This window comes from Penicillium rubens, assembly GCF_028828025.1.
Source record: "Penicillium rubens strain IBT 27055 chromosome Unknown utg000002l_segment0_segment0, whole genome shotgun sequence".
Taxonomy (NCBI): domain Eukaryota; kingdom Fungi; phylum Ascomycota; class Eurotiomycetes; order Eurotiales; family Aspergillaceae; genus Penicillium; species Penicillium rubens.
The window spans coordinates 7,459,037-7,475,470 of record NW_026890600.1 but is presented as its reverse complement, the minus strand read 5'-3'; the positions used below and the strand labels follow the sequence as shown (position 1 = coordinate 7,475,470).

The window sequence follows — 16,434 nt, the reverse complement described above, 5'->3', positions numbered from 1 at the left end:
AAACTGTAGTGAGAATGAAGAAGGTGATTTAAATCAAAAATTGACCGCGTGGTGATACAGATGACCGGTAGGGATTGTTGGGTCCCTCGCCGAGCAATTCATTATTTGGTAGTAGTCTCCTCATGGGAGTCGCGGAGAGTCTCGGTAGGAGTTTGGCTTTCTGTGTGAGGCTTATTCATCTCAGACATTTCATTGGTATGGCCCAGGACTTCGGCGGCAGTTTCGTCGGAGAATCGCAGATCGTCCTCGACGGCAGTGCTGTCCTTGACCTTGAAGAAAATCACAGGTGAGGCAACAAGCATACTACCGACCAGTATACCCCAGCAAGAGGCAAATTCGGCCATGTATGAGGTCTCCTGTGCATCCAGACTGAACATTTGTTAGTTAGGGGAAGAGTAGAGAGAGAGAGAGAGAGAGAGAGAGAGAGAGAGAGAGAGAGAGAGAGAGAGAGAGAGAGAGAGAGAGAGAGAGAGCAGGGGTTGCTTACCTCCACATTCCGGCAGCGCCAGCAGACTGGATTCCCTTGTAGAAACCAGCAAAGTTGGCTAACTTGCGGCTGTTGTTGGAGAGAGAACCCATGTACCAATAAGTGCAGGTCTGGAAAGCTGCATCGTAAAATCCGTAGAACATGTACAGGAACATTGGTCCAATGTAGCCGCTGTCGGTGAAATCCGTACCGAGACCCTCGGTTTCGCGGGTGTAACGCTTCTGGAAGGCATATCCTCCACCCCAGATGCCCATGGTGATCGCGAGCAAAACGCCAAAGTTGAGCTTGGCACGCCACGGACGCGAGAGGCCCTTCAAATCCAACAGCTTGCCGAAGACGAACGCGCCCACCATCTGCATCAGCCAGTACAGAAGACTGTTCAGGGCGCGAGTGCGAACATTGAAGTAGGCGAGATTGACTGAGTTGAAATGGTATGCGTAGAACCAGTTACTGGCCAGAAACATGGGGAACATCATGATAATGTATGAATCGTGGATCAGTGTCTCCCAAAGACCTAAAAACTCGGACTTCCAGGTTGGGTTCTTGATCACAATAACGCGCGAGCCATCCTTGCGCTTGACGTGCTTGCAATCGACAAGGCACCAGCAGAGAATGAAGCCAATAGCCATCAGAACAAGGAAGGCGATGTAGGTGCCATTATTGACGGTGCCGGCAGTGGAGTGCATGTTTTGACCGAGAGGGACCTGTTGATATCAGTATATTGTTTTTCTTTTCCTTTTTTTTTTTTATTATTAAATGGGATTTCAAAGTGTGCAAAGTGAACGTACCAAGCTACCGATGACACCACCCAAGTTGAAAATCACCCAGAAGATAGCAATGTATTTTCCCTTCTCATGCTCATGTGGATAACTCAACATGACCGCACCCTGAGCACACCACAGCAGACCAGCACAGACACCGAGCAGAGCTCCGGCAAAAATGAGGAAGGCCGCGTTTTGGTTGATATTGTACGAGAGGAGCGAGGCAACGTAGAGGAAGTACCCGAACCCACCCAGGGAGAGTGTGAGCCGCAGACCAATGCGATTGGCAATAGAGCCGGCAAAGAAACCGACTACTGCGAAGGTACTGTATAGTGCAGTGTTTGCATTGTTCACATCGTGGGCGTCAACTTGACCACCGCCACCGAGACCGCTGACAGCATTGAACATTCCAGGACATAAAAAGCAGACAAATGACACCAGATATAGTTGCATATCCGGCGAGGCAAAGTAGGGAGCCTCCCATTTGCCAATTTTGAATAGTGGCTTGTACATCCATGCTGGGCCTATCACCGATTGGTCCACACCTGACTCGGGGTCCTGAGAAGAAGGCACAGGGGCAGACATGGACGCATGTTGTGCTGTCGGCAGCTCCGTGTGCTTCTCTCCTTCTTGCTTCTCCGACTCAGTCATGGTTGTAGGATAACAAGATCTACAGGGGCAAGGGAAAAGGAAAAATAGTCAAAATCAATCAACAAGCGAGCCAAGGGGTCCAAAGAATGTACTCCACGTGAGAAACAGGCTGAAGAATGGTGAAGAATGGTGAAGAATGGTGAAGAAATGAAGAATGTAGATACTAATCCCTTCAAAAGTATCTGAAAGAGGAATATATTTTTTTTTATTAGGAGGCTAAGGCTTTTTAGTAGACAAACTAATATAACCGAGTCTGAAACTTTCTTATCTTGGATCCATTTTTCTCAATGCGACATACACGTAGCCATTGAGGGGAAGGTTGCGGGGGACAAGAAAAGATGGAGTCATCGAGTCTGGAGAAGTTGCAAACCAAGGAAATCAAAAAAAGGAGTTATAATAGGAAAATGAGGGATATCCTTCAATGCGACAATGCGGATGGGGAGATGTTGCATTGGGAAGAAAAAAAAGAAGAAAAAAGAAAAAGTTGGGAAAGGAAAAAGACCCGCATGCGGAGTGTAGCATGCGGGGACTAAGGTACTACGGTATTGATACGGTATTGTCAAGCCCGGTTATGATAATTTACAGGCCGAGTATCGAGGTGTATTATTACAATACAGCTACTACTACTACTACTACTACTACTACTACTACTACTACTACTACTACTACTAGTATCCAAGTATATATGGTATACCACATCGGCATGCCGAATGTCACGCAGTCTACGGTTACATCATTGTGCCTGGATCTTTATGTACTTGGGATTTTCCCCCTCTTCTATCGGTTCTACTTCCCAACTACTTGATCTGATCTGATAAGGAATATTTCCTATAAACAATGCCGGGCAAGACTTCTACCCCGCGCATTACCAAGTTCACCAACTGTCGCCTGGTGCGCGGCTTGGACTTGATCGAGCAAGATCTCTGGATTGATTCTCTCACTGGAAAGATCCTGAAGGATCAAGAAGCTTTCTATGGGTTGCACCTGTCCCCTGACGAGATCATCGACCTCGGCGGCCGTATCATCGCCCCGGGTATGATCGATGTGCAGTTGAACGGTGCTCACGGCTTTGACTTCTCCGTACCCTGTGAGACAAAGGAGGAATATGATGAGGGGTTGCGCATGGTAAACCGTGGATTGGCCCGAACCGGTGTTACTTCCTACCTGCCGACCCTCGTGAGCTCCACCCCCGAGGTGTACTGGAAGGTAAGCAAAGAGCAAAAGTGTCGCTATAAGCCATGCGAGATTCCCCATTCCTAACCTTTACTCTTCCAGGTCCTCCCCTCCCTCGGCCCAACCGCAGGGACCCATACGCCCCAAGACGGCGCCGAGTCACTAGGCGCACATGCCGAAGGCCCTTTCATCAGCCCCGGCCGCAACGGCATTCACAAGCCCGAAGTTCTGCGCGCCGCGGAAACATTCGACGACCTTCTCCACTGCTACGGCGCCGATAACCTGGGCAGCGACAGTCCAATCAAGATGATCACAGCCGCCCCCGAAGTAGGCAACATGATGGCCCACATTCCTGAAATCGCCAAGCGCAACATCATCTACGCAATTGGCCACTCCGACGCGACCTTCGAACAGGCTGTTGCAGCCACGCATAAGGGTGCCCGCATGATCACCCACCTGTTTAATGCCATGAGACCCTTCTACCACCGCAACCCAGGTATCTTCGGTCTGCTGGGACAGAGTGAGCGCCGCAGGCCATTTTACGGTGTTATCGCCGACGGCATTCATCTGCATCCCACTTCCATCAAGATCGCGTACAATGCTCACCCGGATGGGTTGATCTTGGTTACCGATGCTATGCGCCTGTGTGGTCTGCCTGACGGTGTCTATGAGTGGACGAACGGAGAGCGGATTGTTAAGACCGGTGCGCGGTTGACGCTTGAGGGCTCTGATAAGATTGCTGGGTCATCAGCTACGCTTATCGAGTGTGTTAACAACTTCCGTCGTTGGTCGGGTGCCTCGACGGCTGCGGCTATCAATGCTGTCACTGCTGCGCCGGCACGTCTGCTTGGCTTGGAGGGTGTTAAGGGGTCGTTGGAAAGCGGTGCTGATGCGGATCTCATCGTGCTGGGTGAGAATGAGGATCCCTTCACTGGGCCGGCCTTGACGGTTGATCAGGTGTGGAAGCTGGGTGCTAAGATCCACGATACTGACAAGGCTGCCGCTTTGGCGGTATGAGGTGACTCTCAAGCTTGGATGGGATCTGTTTCTTTTGGGGGTTAGGGTTTCTTTATTCCAGTCATATGTTGAACAGCTCTTTCATCTCGGGTTGGTTACAGGCGTTTTGGGGTCGTGGTTTTGCATTGAGCATAAAATGCAAGCGCATGGTTATCGCACCAGCTCCATCTTCAGTTTGAATATTTGTTTAGATTTTCAATCTCAAAATCTTCAAAATCTTCAAAATCTTCAAAAATTTATTCTCGGATATCAAGTCTATCCATGATAAATTGTATATGTGGTAGATAAATAAAAGGTCCAAGTCTGTGTCGCACACCGGGCAGAATCAGACTCGGCCGGCATTCACAAGGCGATCCTCCGCGCCCAACTCTGAGGGAGCTATGCGCCGTTCGCTCATATGCTATAATAAAACCAAAATAAGACCGAAAATGAAATAACTTTTTACATGCATATCAGATCTTTGACGCGTAAGAAGTCCATGCTTTACAGACGGGGCTGGTTGCGAGACCAGCCGGCCTCACCAGCAATCAGCTCGGCGGCACGCTCACCAATGGTCAGGACCGTCAGCATAGGGTTAATGCTGGGCATGTCAGGGAAGACACCGGCATCGGCAATGCGGATGCCCTTCAGGCCGCGGACCTTCAGCGTGGGGTCCACAACCGCCATGGGATCGGTAGCAACGTTACCCATCTTGGTAGTACCGGCGGGGTGGTACACGGTGTGGGCAACACGACGGCCATACTCGGACAGCTCCTCGTCAGTCTGCACCTTAGGGCCGGGGGCAACCTCGCGCTTGATCCAATCCTTGAAGGGGGACTGCTTGGCAATCTCACGAGCGGCCTTGAGACCCGCCACGATGGTGGCGGCGTCGTAGCCCTCAGGGTCGGTGAAGTAGCGGAAGTCCAGCGAGGGCTTCACGGAAGGGTCGGCGGAGGTCAAGAAGAGACGACCGCGGGAGCGGGGGCGGGGAATGTTAGGGGTCATGCAGAAGGCGTTCACGGGCTCGTCGTAGCCGAGACGAGTGGTGTTCAGGGTGAACGGAATCTGGTAGCAGTGCATCATCACGTCGGCAATCTTGCCGTCGAAGCCGGCAGCGTTGGGTAGCTCGCGGCGCAAGAAGATGCCGGCGTCAGAGTCCATGGTGGTCATGTTATGATCCACGGGGCTGTTGAGCTCCCACATGATGATACTCTCAGGGTGGTCCAGCAGGTTCTCACCAACACCGGGGAGATCCTTCACAACGGGGATGCCGAGTGCGGACAGCTGCTCACGGGGACCAAGACCAGAGAGCATCATCAGACGAGGGGTGTCGACAGCTCCGGCACACAGAACAGTCTCCTTCTTGGCACGAAGAGTGTGCTTGACACCAGACTGCAGAGTAACATCAACGCCGGTCACGGTATCACCCTCAACGTTAACCTTGTTAACCCAAGCGTTGGTGAGAATGGTCAAGTTGGGACGCTTCTCGTCACCGCGGAGAATGGGGTGGATGTAGGCGACACTGGCACTGCTGCGGCGGCCATCATCCGGGTTGTAGGAAATGTTGAAGAAGCCAACACCCTCAGTCAGTTCACCGGTCTTACGGATATCATCATTGAAGTTCTCAATGACAGGAATGTTCATAGCGCTAGAGCAGGCCTGGATCCAGTCCTTGCACAGCTGGTTGCGGTGGCGGGCATGGACCGGCTGGATAGTGTTGCGCAGGTTATCAATGATTCGGGTGAAGGTCTCAAAGTCCCAACCCTTGCAACCCTTGGAAACCCATTGACGGCAATCATACTCGAAGGGACGGAAGGAGATGAGAGTGTTGTGGCTGGAGCAACCACCGAGGACCTTCGCACGGGAGTGGCGGATATTACTGTTACCTATGAGGATAGTCAGCACAAGCTCGTTTACTCACTTAGCATAGCAAAACAGTGTCATACCCATGGGTTGCTCGGTGGTACCGTAGTCGTAGTCAAGCTCGCCTCCGAGCAGACTGAGCCATTCCTTCAAGTTCAGAACGCGGTCATCCATGAAATCACTGGGACCTCCCTCAATAACGAGAGTGCGCTTGTTAGGGAGGTACTCGACCAGGCGTGCGGCGATCACACAGCCGGCAGTACCGCCGCCAACGACAATGTAGTCGTAGCTGTTAACATCGACGGCGGGGAACTCGTTCGTGGTGGCCATGTTGAATACCGGGGGAATAGGAGGGATAGGCTGAGGGGAAGATTGGAGAAGGAGGGACCTCTTAAAAGATAATTTTCAAACAGTCTACTCGGGGGTGGTATGATCGGAGAAAGGCCTTGGATCCAATCTTTTTGGGGTGATTGCCCAGCTTTCCCTTCTTTTTTTTTTCTTTTCTTTTTTTCTTTCTTTTTTCTCTTTCCCGTTAGACTCGGCGAATCTTTGACCTCTGAGTGGTGGCGATCACTAAAAAGTGGGGAGAAGTGTCGGAGATGGTTTAGATAATATGATGTCCACCGACTCTTAACGGCCGGGTATCAGCTCTTCTTCATCGGCATAAGTACTAGGTATGAATTGTTCAATGTGTCCGTTGATATCCGTAAATTGGGGAAAAGAGGAGGTGTGTCCATGATAGGAATTCCCTTCCGATGCTAGAGCGTACGTTACTTTCTTCTTACTTTTCACCGATTTCCGCTAAGAAATGCCTTTCTTAGTATGAAATTCCCGACTTTCAAGCCATAAGAAGATGTTCAAGACGAATCTGGTTAAAGATAACCCGCAAAACAATCCCAAGGTTTTTCAGCCACCTTCAGCCGCTGACCGGATGGCGTACTTAGTACTTGACTGTTACGTACTGATTATGCTGGGCGGCCGAGTACCGAGTACACTACACCGTAATCGGACTAGCAGATTGGATACATGCCCCCCCACTTTTTTGGCTTTTATTTCGGAGAAACTATAAGGCGGTGTAGGTTATTCTTTCCCGAGGTCTAGTTAGTTATCATTTCTCTTATCTTCGTATCCTATTATATGTTGTATGACCTTCCTTGTTCATATACACAATCAATCATGTCGCTCTCCTTCCCACCTCGTCAGCTATATTACAATGGCAAGGCCCAAGCCGCAACCTCCGGCAAGTCATTCCAGACTATCAACCCCGCCACTGCAACTCCGTTGGCCGACATCCAAATTGCCTCCAACGCGGACGTCGATGCCGCCATTACTTCTGCCGATCGCGCATTCCCTGCTTGGGCGCAGACCCCGCTGATTGCTCGTGCTCGGATTCTTCACAAGGCCGCTGCCCTGCTAAGGGAGCGGAACGATGAAATTGCACGCGTCGAGACTTTGGACTCCGGCAAGGCCTTTACTGAGACTAGCACCGTCGACGTCACGACTGGCGCCGATGTTTTGGAGTACTATGCCAACTTCATTGGTGGTGGTGGTCTCAACGGCGAGACTACTCAACTCCGCGAGGATGCCTGGGTATACACTAAGAAGTCCCCTCTGGGTGTGTGTGCCGGCATTGGTGCTTGGAACTACCCCATCCAGATGTAAGTTCTTCGATCCTGCTTTTGCTGCACCGGAGAAGAAAAGAAGCTGACTTGGATATTTTCAGTGCCCTTTGGAAATCCGCTGCCTGTTTGGCCGCCGGTAACACAATGGTCTATAAACCCAGTGAATACACCCCGCTTCATGGTCAGACCCTCGCAGAAATCTACACCGAGGCCGGCCTCCCCGATGGTGTCTTCAACGTGATCAACGGTGCCGGTGATGTCGGTGCCTACTTGACCGGGCACCCACTCATCGCCAAGGTCTCCTTCACCGGCCAAGTGGCAACCGGTATGAAGGTCGCAGGCGCTGCCTCAGGAAACATGAAATATGTGACAATGGAGCTGGGCGGCAAGAGCCCCTTGATTGTCTGCCCGGACGCTGAGCTAGAGAGCGCCGTTGATGGCGCCATGATGGCCAACTTCTACAGCACAGGTCAGGTCTGCACCAACGGCACCCGGGTCTTTGTCCCGCGTACCATGAAGGCTGCTTTCGAGAAGAGTCTGCTCGAGAAGATCCAATATGTGCGGGCTGGCCCGCTCTTTGACGAGCAGACCAACTTCGGTCCCCTCAGCTCCAAAGTTCACTACGACAAGGTTGTCGCATACATTCGCCACGGTATTGAGTCTGACCGCGCCACCTTGCTCTGTGGTGGTGTCGAGAAGCCTACGGTGCCCAAGGATCTGCAAGCCGGTTTCTGGGTCCAGCCGACCGTCTTCACCGACTGCACTGACTCCATGAGAATCGTTAAAGAGGAGATCTTCGGTCCCGTTATGTCCATCCTGTACTATGACACCGTCGAGGAGGCTGTGCGACGCGCCAACACTACTGAGCTCGGTCTTGCTGCTGGCGTCTTCACTAAGGATTTGAACCTGGCTCACCGCGTCATTGACCAGCTGCAGGCTGGTATTACCTGGGTGAACACGTGGGGCGAGAGCCCTGCTGAGATGGCTGTCGGTGGCTGGAAGAAGAGCGGTCTGGGCGTGGAGAATGGTCGTCGCGGTATTGAGGCTTGGCTGCAGAACAAGAGCACTCTGGTTGATATGAGCGGTGCCGTCGTCAGTGTCTTCGCCAAGCTATAATGTTAATATGTCATGCAATGTACGACACAAAAAGCAAGGAGCATAAAATGTACGGAATATAGAACAATTCGAGCGCCACAATTAAGTAATTAGTCTAGGCTCTTTCTGTATCTTCATTCTGTTACTGAGGCATTTGTATATGTTTCTGATATTTCTGTGCTGGAAGTCCACAAGCGCACCGATAAGGCATATATACTGACCTCAAACGACTTTACGCTACATACATATGTACACACGTATAAATATGGAGATTTAGATTAATTGTACACAGCTTGAATTATCCATAGCTAAAATCTTTGATGTCACTTAACCCCTAGAAAACGCATCTATCAAGCCAGGAATAATTGAAATGACCAGAGAAACTCCTTAGATAACACCCATGGATCCTGTAAGCCAAAGCAGTAAAAGACAGAACCCATCTTTCCGTTCTCCCCTTACAAAGAAAAGAAAAGGGAAAAAGGGAAACTAAACCGAAAAGAAACCCGCTGAATGGAAATGCCACAAATTCGAGAGGTGTTCACCATCAGAGTGTGGTCATTCTGGTGCCCATGCGATCAAAGATAAGGTCGCTCTTCAGCGCACCGTCGATACCGCCAATGGCTGAGTCGACCAGACGCGAGGACATGCTATCTGGAGTGAGCTCCTCTTCTTCCAGTGCGCGGCGTTGCAGCTCAGTGTTGATACGGAGATCTTTTGGCACCTTCTCGGGGGTGCCATCGGGAGTAGGCTGCTGGGACTTGGGCGTTCTAGCTGGTAGTGGGGCCGGGACGTAAGTCCGAGGACGATAAACGAGAGCCGGTCCCTGAGTGCGGGCATCGGTGCCGGCCTGCTCGATCGATTCGAAGTACCGTACGGTCTTGACCTTGAGCTCGAGAGTGGCGTCGCGATCGCAGACGATGAGCGGGTGTTGGTGCAGCTGCAGTGCGGAGAGGGTCCACATGTGGTTCACGCCATCCTCGAGGCCCTTCTGCACGGCAAACGCTTTGTGCGCTCCGGTGGCTACAATCACCACTTCACGGGAATCCATAATAGTCTGAATACCAACAGTCATAGCCATGCGGGGCACCTTGTCCGTGTCGCCACCAAAGAAACGGGAGTTTGCCAGAATGGTGTCGTAGGCCAGTGTCTTGACGCGCGTGCGGCTGTTCAGTGAGGAGCCTGGCTCGTTGAAGGCAATATGGCCATCTGGTCCAACTCCACCCAGGAAGAGCTCGATGCCCCCGTAGCGGGCGATCCGTGCTTCGAACGATGCACACTCGGCTACAGGATCAGTCGCAGTGCCGTCCAGGATGTTAATGTTCTGCGGTAGGATGTCCACGTGTGAAAAGAAGTGCTTGTACATGAAGCTGTGGTAGGACTCGGGGTGATCGCGAGGCAGACCGACATATTCATCCTGTATTGGGAGTTAGTGGGCTGTTTTACTCCGTGACTGTTGTCGCGCATACCATATTGAAAGTCACGACATTCTTGAAGGATATCTCGCCGGCGCGATGACGCTGCACGAGGATCTTGTAAATGAGTTCAGGGCTGCTACCAGTAGGCAAACCAAGCACGAACGGCTGCTCGGGGGTCGGATTGAACGACTTGATGCGGCCTAAAGAGGGAAGAGTTAGTCTCCGTATTTGCGCATCAGCGCATCGAGGATCTGTGCTTCAGCTTACTGATAATGTAGTCTGCAATATACACAGACACCTCACGAGGATCTTCTCTGATAATGACACGCCTATATTGAGAAGCCAATAGATTAGTATGCCAGAATGCGATATATAGAAGATATAGAGGACTGTCACTCACATAATTACGTCACGAGTCTTTGGAAGTTGGAGACAGGGCTAAGAAGTATGGGAAAATAAGGAAGGGAAGAAGTAAGCTGATATCTAAAAGAAAAGAGAACATTCGATAAGGTACAAGGGACCATATGGGTTACAGTTTTGGTGGAGTGTACGACAGTGACAAAAAGAGAACGTCGTATAGATACATAGACACGTGCTAGATGGTTGCCTCCCCCTCTACGACTGGGGGCCTTCAGGGGGTCTATCCGGATTGACGTCTACGGGTTACCGCATCCTGGACAAAGAAGAATCCACTGAGATAGCCATTGACTTCATTTGGGCAATTCCACGGTTTCTATCAAGGTCTCAAGGTCCACTCGGGTGTATTCCATGGGGCCCAACAACCAAGCCAAGAGTGCGATGACGGGAAAAAAAAAGGAAACAGGCATTCTGATTGGAGTATAGAGCTCCATCATGCACATGGTGGTCTGAAGGTTCCATTTGAGAAGTGTAGGAGTTGCATCCGGTGATGTCGGCAAAAAGCTGGAGAACATATGGTCCAGTGCAACCCTGGACGTTGTAGCTTGTAACGTCGTAGCCGGGTATGGTATTGGTATTGATGGGGCACGTGACTTGGAATTGGATCCGGATTACAGTTACATACAGATCACGTGACAGTCCATTTTGGGTGTCCATGGGTATATATATATTATGATCTCTTCTCAATAATCTCCGACGTATCTTATGGAAACAGTATACATTGTGTGCGGAGAGTATGTACTTATACTTATTTTCTTGAATATAGTCATACATAACCAAGTAACTACATATAACAATGTACATAAAATCTAGAATATGCCAAGATCCCGTGACCCTGACAGCGGAGTTTCTCCCCTATCTCCTTATCTCTCTAGTCCCAATTCTTCCCCGACATTTGCGGCTCTGGGGCAGAAAGACAAAGCTCCCGAGGTCCGATTTTTTGACTCCTGCAACCCTTTAACCCCCCTGTCACCTGACTACGCGTGCACTGGCTTCATATTCCTTACTTGTCAGACGTTTGCGGTGTCCTCACCTTGGATCTCCCGACATTGCACCCTCCGCATCCTACCTCTCTGGGCCGCTGCAGGCATTCCTCCTCGGGCGATGGCCCGGAAAGAGGACATGCTGCCCCCGGGCTGGGAGGACCTAGATAGGTAAGTCAATTCTCTTGTTTCGCTTGACTCATCCCCTATCGGCGTTAATCCTCGCCCCCCAAAATCTGCCTGTCGGGGTATCTCCCTTCACTGTGGAACCTAACTGTCAATTCTGGGGTTGAGGGTTATTTAGACTATTTCCAGTTTAGGAAATATGGCACCTCGGGTACGCTGACATGACATAGGCAGATGGGCCAGCTCTTTATGATGGGCTTTGATGGAACTTCGGTCAACCCACAGATTCGATCACTTATTGAGAATTACCACTTGGGCGCGGTGCTGCTATCTGCGAAAAATCTGAAATGTAGCTTTTAAAATGGCCCTTCATCAATAGCATCTTGGACAGTCACTGACGCATTCATAGCGGCCGAGGATACAACCAGATTGGTCTTGGAATTACAGACCATTGCGCGTGATGCAGGCCATCCCGTCCCGTTACTAATTGCCATGGACCAGGAGAATGGTGGTGTCAACAGTTTATACGATGAAATATATATTCGCCAATTTCCTAGTACCATGGGCATCGCAGCCACTGGGTCCAAATCTTTAGCCCACGATGTGGCTGTCGCGACAGCACAGGAACTCAAGGCAGTTGGGGTCAATTGGATCTTAGGGCCCGTTTTGGATGTTTTGACCAATGTGCGAAACCAACCATTAGGCGTTCGTACCGCTGGCGATGATCCCCAAGAGGCGTCTCGATATGGCGTCCAGTTCATGAAGGGGTACCAAGAAGCAGGTTTAGTGACTTGTGGAAAACACTTCCCATCTTATGGTAACTTGGAATTTCTCGGTTCCCAGACGGATGTCCCAATTATTACGGAATCCCTGGAACAACTCAGTCTCAGCGCACTTGTACCCTTTCGCAACGCTATAAGTCAAGGCCTAGATGCCATGATGGTGGGAGGTGTCTCATTATCATCAGCTGGCATGAACGTGATGCACGCCTGTCTGAGTGATCAGGTGGTTGACGAGCTGTTGAGAAAGGATCTCCAATTTCAAGGGGTGGTCGTTTCCGAATGCTTGGAAATGGAGGCGCTCACACATAACATTGGAGTAGGAGGTGGCACGGTAATGGCGAAGAACGCCGGCTGCGATGTCATCCTTTTATGTCGTTCATTCCCGGTCCAACAAGAAGCCATCAACGGCTTGAAACTCGGAGTGGAGAACGGTATCATCGGCCGTCAGCGAATTGAACAATCGTTGCGCCGCGTTTTGGATTTGAAGGCACGGTGTACTTCGTGGGAACAGGCACTGAACCCTCCGGGGCTTTCTTCACTTACACAGATGCAACCCTCGCATACCAACCTTTCCACCCGAGCCTACAATTCTTCCATCACAGTGATGAGAGATAAGAATAATTTACTTCCGTTGTCTAATGTCATCGAGGCAGACGAAGAACTTTTGCTTCTGACTCCGCTAGTCAAGCCACTCCCAACATCAGCAGTTTCTCTTTCGGTCACAGAGTCTGCGCATGCATTATCTTCAGAACGAACCTCGTCGGTTTTGAGTGGAGAGGGTGTCTTCAAAGAACTTGGACGATCACTGTCGCGGCAGAGGAACGGGCGCGTGCTGCACACCTCCTATACTTCCAATGGTGTGCGTCCCATCCACGAAGACCTCATTCAAAGAGCGAGTGCTGTAGTCGTTGTCACGGCAGATGCGAATCGCAATCTATATCAGCAAGGGTTCTCGAAACATGTCTCCATGATCTGTCAATCACAGTATAACTCATCTGGTGAACGCCGCGAGAGGCCATTAATTGTGGTGGCAGTTAGCTCGCCGTATGATTTTGCCATGGATTCCTCAATTGGTACTTATATATGCACGTATGACTTCACCGAAACAGCTCTCCAAGCATTGGTCAAGGTCTTGTATGGCGACTTGACACCCTCAGCGGCCCTTCCCGGCTCCATTGGTCGAACGCAGAAGATCCACCAGTCTCGACAGCACTGGCTTGTCGAAAATTGGAACGAGGATCGCGACGCTTTCGCCTTGGATGCTTTGCTCGATACCGTCCGTGCCGACTATGCACTGGGCCAGCCGTCGGAACTTCTTGGAGCTACCAGTAGCAGCTTCTTGCTACGAAAGGAGGATGTCGACGAAGCCCATTTTGTTGTCCGGAACAGTAGCACACATGCCCTCTATGGGTTCTGCGCGACCTACTTCTTTCGATCAACAGGCACCGGCGTGCTTGCCTGTCTGATTGTGGACCCTTCTCGAAGGAAACTATCAATCGGACATTCACTCCACAGCCGCGCGATTCGGACTCTACTTCAGCGGAGCGGGATGAGACGCTTCCAGTTAGGATCCCGATTACCAGGAATCTACCTTGGCATCCCGACTGTCAACCCTGTGGAGCGTAAGCGGCTGCGGCAATGGTTCGCGAATATGGGGTGGAACACCGCCCTTTCCCGACCAGTGTGCAGCGTGATCCTGCGCAACCTGTCGACATGGGTGCCGCCCGAAGGTCTCACTGCGACGCTGCAGAGTGCCGAGGTCTCATACGACCTCGTGTATGGCTGGGATTTTGCGCCGGCGATCCTCGACCACATTAAAACATATGCGCGGCAAGGCGTGGCCGACATATACCGCATGGCTCTGGGCGATGCGCCTAATTGCGGGATCATTCGGGCCAAGCGGCCCTCTGACGGGGTCATACTCGGGAGTGTCGTGATTTACAATGTGCGATCTGCCTTGGCAGAGCACATGCCCGTGCTGCGCGCCACGCAGGCTTCTGTCGGAGGCATTTCATCTCCGGTCATTTCCCCTTGCGGTGAAGATTACTCCGCGGTTATGCAGGGCCTTATCCTGCTAGCTATCAAGCAGATCCGGAAGTTAAGCGCCGATGCTGTGGTTATGGATTGTGTATGTTTGCTTGTTTCTTTTCTACGATCATTCTCTAACCAAACATAGGTCGACGGCGACGGTAACTTCGACCATCTCTCCACGATGGGCTTCACTATGCTGCACAGCTTCGAGGAAGTGAACTGTGACGCAGCTACATGGACGATGATGCATGCGTAGTAGGTATCAGACTTGATTCGACTCTCAGTTTTTTCCATTTCCTTTCTACTATTTTCGGTTCTGGTTTATTCGCGTCTATGATATCCATATCGCATTGGGTTTGGCATTTATTTTATCTTTTCTCTATATATTTTTCTGCTTCTTTTTTATATATACTCAATTGGATCTGGTCCATTTACTTCTGTTCCACACGATCCAGTATCGGTTTCTTCCGAGTTTCTTTTCCCACATAGCTAGGTATCAAGATATTTTCTATTATCTGTGTCTTTAGAGTCTTTGGGGTAGGACAGAAAGTCGTTCGGTCCAATCAAGTCAATAAATCAATACTTTTATTGGTCACCGGGCTCATTACGATTACTGTAAATTGAAGCTATTCCCATAACTGTCGACTTGATTCTGAAGCCTTCCGACTGTGCAAATGCCTCCTACTGATGTTGAGCTTCATAAAAGCGAATGGACGAACATGGGGATTTGTATAGTGGGAATTGGCTCGTTTCATCAAATGTGGTGGTTTCCAAATAGTGAAGCCTGGCTGGCGCAATGGTAAGCACCTTTTATCTGACTATCGTCTGTTTCTAAAGCAAAGTTGATTAAATTGAATAACTAAATACATAGTGGTAATAGCAACACTAGATTTGCTCTAGTTGCAACATTGAGCCAATAAATAGATCTATACCTAGCGCAGGGTGTCAAAATACAGGTTAAATGAATCGGTCTACACACTACGGAGGAACCGCAAGTTCCAAGATTAATTAAGCCTGGAGGAATTCCAAGGTTGATATTAATTTTCTCCGTAATTACCCTTTAACCCTTTAACTTTCAGAAGGCATCACAATTAAAGCCGAGATCTTACTGGACCGGAGGTCCGTTGGACCACGAAGGCTAAACTCGATTTATTACGGACAATGCACATCTTAGCTTCAGGGTTTTATGGGGGAATTGGGGGAATTGTGGGAACTGTGGGAATTCCCTGTAGAACGGAGCTCCGCTTTGGCGCCGGAGGCGGACAAAAGCCAACCCGCTTTTTTTTTTTGGTCGAAAAGAGAAAAAAAAAAAGAAAAGGGCCTGTGTTATGGAGTATTTCGTCTGATTTCAGTAAATGTGACAGAAGGAATTAGTATATAAAGAAGACTATTCTCTCTTTTCTCCGTGTTTTCTATATAGAATCAAAGAAATCGAAACCCCCCAAACGGGCTTCTCGGGCCTCGGGGCCTAACTTTGACCCGGGCCAATAAGTTTATTGGTTCAGAGTTTCGAACCAATTTAGTTTTCTGTTTGCGTTAAAAATCCCTCAGTTGTACAAGCGGAACCTTTTTTATTTTTTATTTTTCGCAGCTAAACTGGGAGTCTCGAGGTCTACACTCTTGATCTACGATCCCAGGAATGTTGCAGATATATCCTGAGTGGATGTACTACCTAGAATATATATTATATACTAATATACTACTCTATATACATGAAGCTTTTCGGGATCTCCCAAACTGAAAGGTTAGATCCGGCACCGTTGAAAGCGAGGTCTCAAGGGCTGGAGCTTCCAAAGGTTCAATGTTCCCCTTGGAACCTTGAAACCTTGGAACTGGCGCCATGTCCAACCGTGGGTGGCTCCCGTGGTCAGAACCTTGGTATACTTGGTAGGCTGCATCAGGAAACGCGCCGGAAGAAGAATTTAAAAAGGAAAAAAAAAAAAAAGGAAAAAAGCGAAAGAGATAATCAAATCGGGTAAATGCACAGACTCTTCTGATTCACATGCGAAAGAGAGGAAGCTTCTCTTTTACT

The 16,434-nt window shown here is 50.0% G+C and overlaps 6 protein-coding genes across 6 annotated transcripts; 3 read left to right on the top strand and 3 right to left on the bottom strand.

Annotated features, from left to right (window-relative positions):
- Nucleotides 1–101: 101 nt before the first annotated feature.
- Nucleotides 102–1,899, bottom strand: N7525_005261 (unc-93 family MFS transporter; the record flags this gene model as incomplete). Its single annotated transcript, XM_002564963.2, has 3 exons — nucleotides 102–369; nucleotides 488–1,191; nucleotides 1,276–1,899. The coding sequence occupies 3 exons, from the start codon at nucleotides 1,897–1,899 to the stop codon at nucleotides 102–104; spliced, it is 1,596 nt and encodes a 531-aa protein (XP_002565009.2).
- An 837-nt stretch (nucleotides 1,900–2,736) lies between these two features.
- On the top strand, nucleotides 2,737–4,089 carry N7525_005260 (N-acetylglucosamine-6-phosphate deacetylase; the record flags this gene model as incomplete). The annotated part of the gene is made up of 2 exons (XM_002564964.1): nucleotides 2,737–3,105; nucleotides 3,175–4,089. The coding sequence occupies 2 exons, from the start codon at nucleotides 2,737–2,739 to the stop codon at nucleotides 4,087–4,089; spliced, it is 1,284 nt and encodes a 427-aa protein (XP_002565010.1).
- Nucleotides 4,090–4,572: 483 nt separating this feature from the next.
- On the bottom strand, nucleotides 4,573–6,261 carry N7525_005259 (GMC family oxidoreductase; the record flags this gene model as incomplete). The annotated part of the gene is made up of 2 exons (XM_002564965.1): nucleotides 4,573–5,954; nucleotides 6,015–6,261. 2 exons carry the CDS (start codon nucleotides 6,259–6,261, stop codon nucleotides 4,573–4,575), a joined length of 1,629 nt encoding a protein of 542 aa, XP_002565011.1.
- Nucleotides 6,262–7,107: 846 nt separating this feature from the next.
- N7525_005258 (betaine-aldehyde dehydrogenase) lies at nucleotides 7,108–8,669 on the top strand (the record flags this gene model as incomplete). The annotated part of the gene is made up of 2 exons (XM_002564966.1): nucleotides 7,108–7,589; nucleotides 7,655–8,669. The coding sequence occupies 2 exons, from the start codon at nucleotides 7,108–7,110 to the stop codon at nucleotides 8,667–8,669; spliced, it is 1,497 nt and encodes a 498-aa protein (XP_002565012.1).
- Nucleotides 8,670–9,192: 523 nt separating this feature from the next.
- N7525_005257 (uncharacterized protein) lies at nucleotides 9,193–10,451 on the bottom strand (the record flags this gene model as incomplete). Its single annotated transcript, XM_002564967.2, has 3 exons — nucleotides 9,193–10,062; nucleotides 10,115–10,263; nucleotides 10,331–10,451. Coding segments are annotated over 3 exons (1,140 nt in total), but the record flags the coding sequence as incomplete, so codon positions are not given.
- A 1,133-nt stretch (nucleotides 10,452–11,584) lies between these two features.
- N7525_005256 (putative beta-N-acetylglucosaminidase) lies at nucleotides 11,585–14,658 on the top strand (the record flags this gene model as incomplete). Its single annotated transcript, XM_002564969.2, has 4 exons — nucleotides 11,585–11,634; nucleotides 11,820–11,938; nucleotides 11,999–14,499; nucleotides 14,548–14,658. The coding sequence occupies 4 exons, from the start codon at nucleotides 11,585–11,587 to the stop codon at nucleotides 14,656–14,658; spliced, it is 2,781 nt and encodes a 926-aa protein (XP_002565015.2).
- Nucleotides 14,659–16,434: the final 1,776 nt, after the last annotated feature.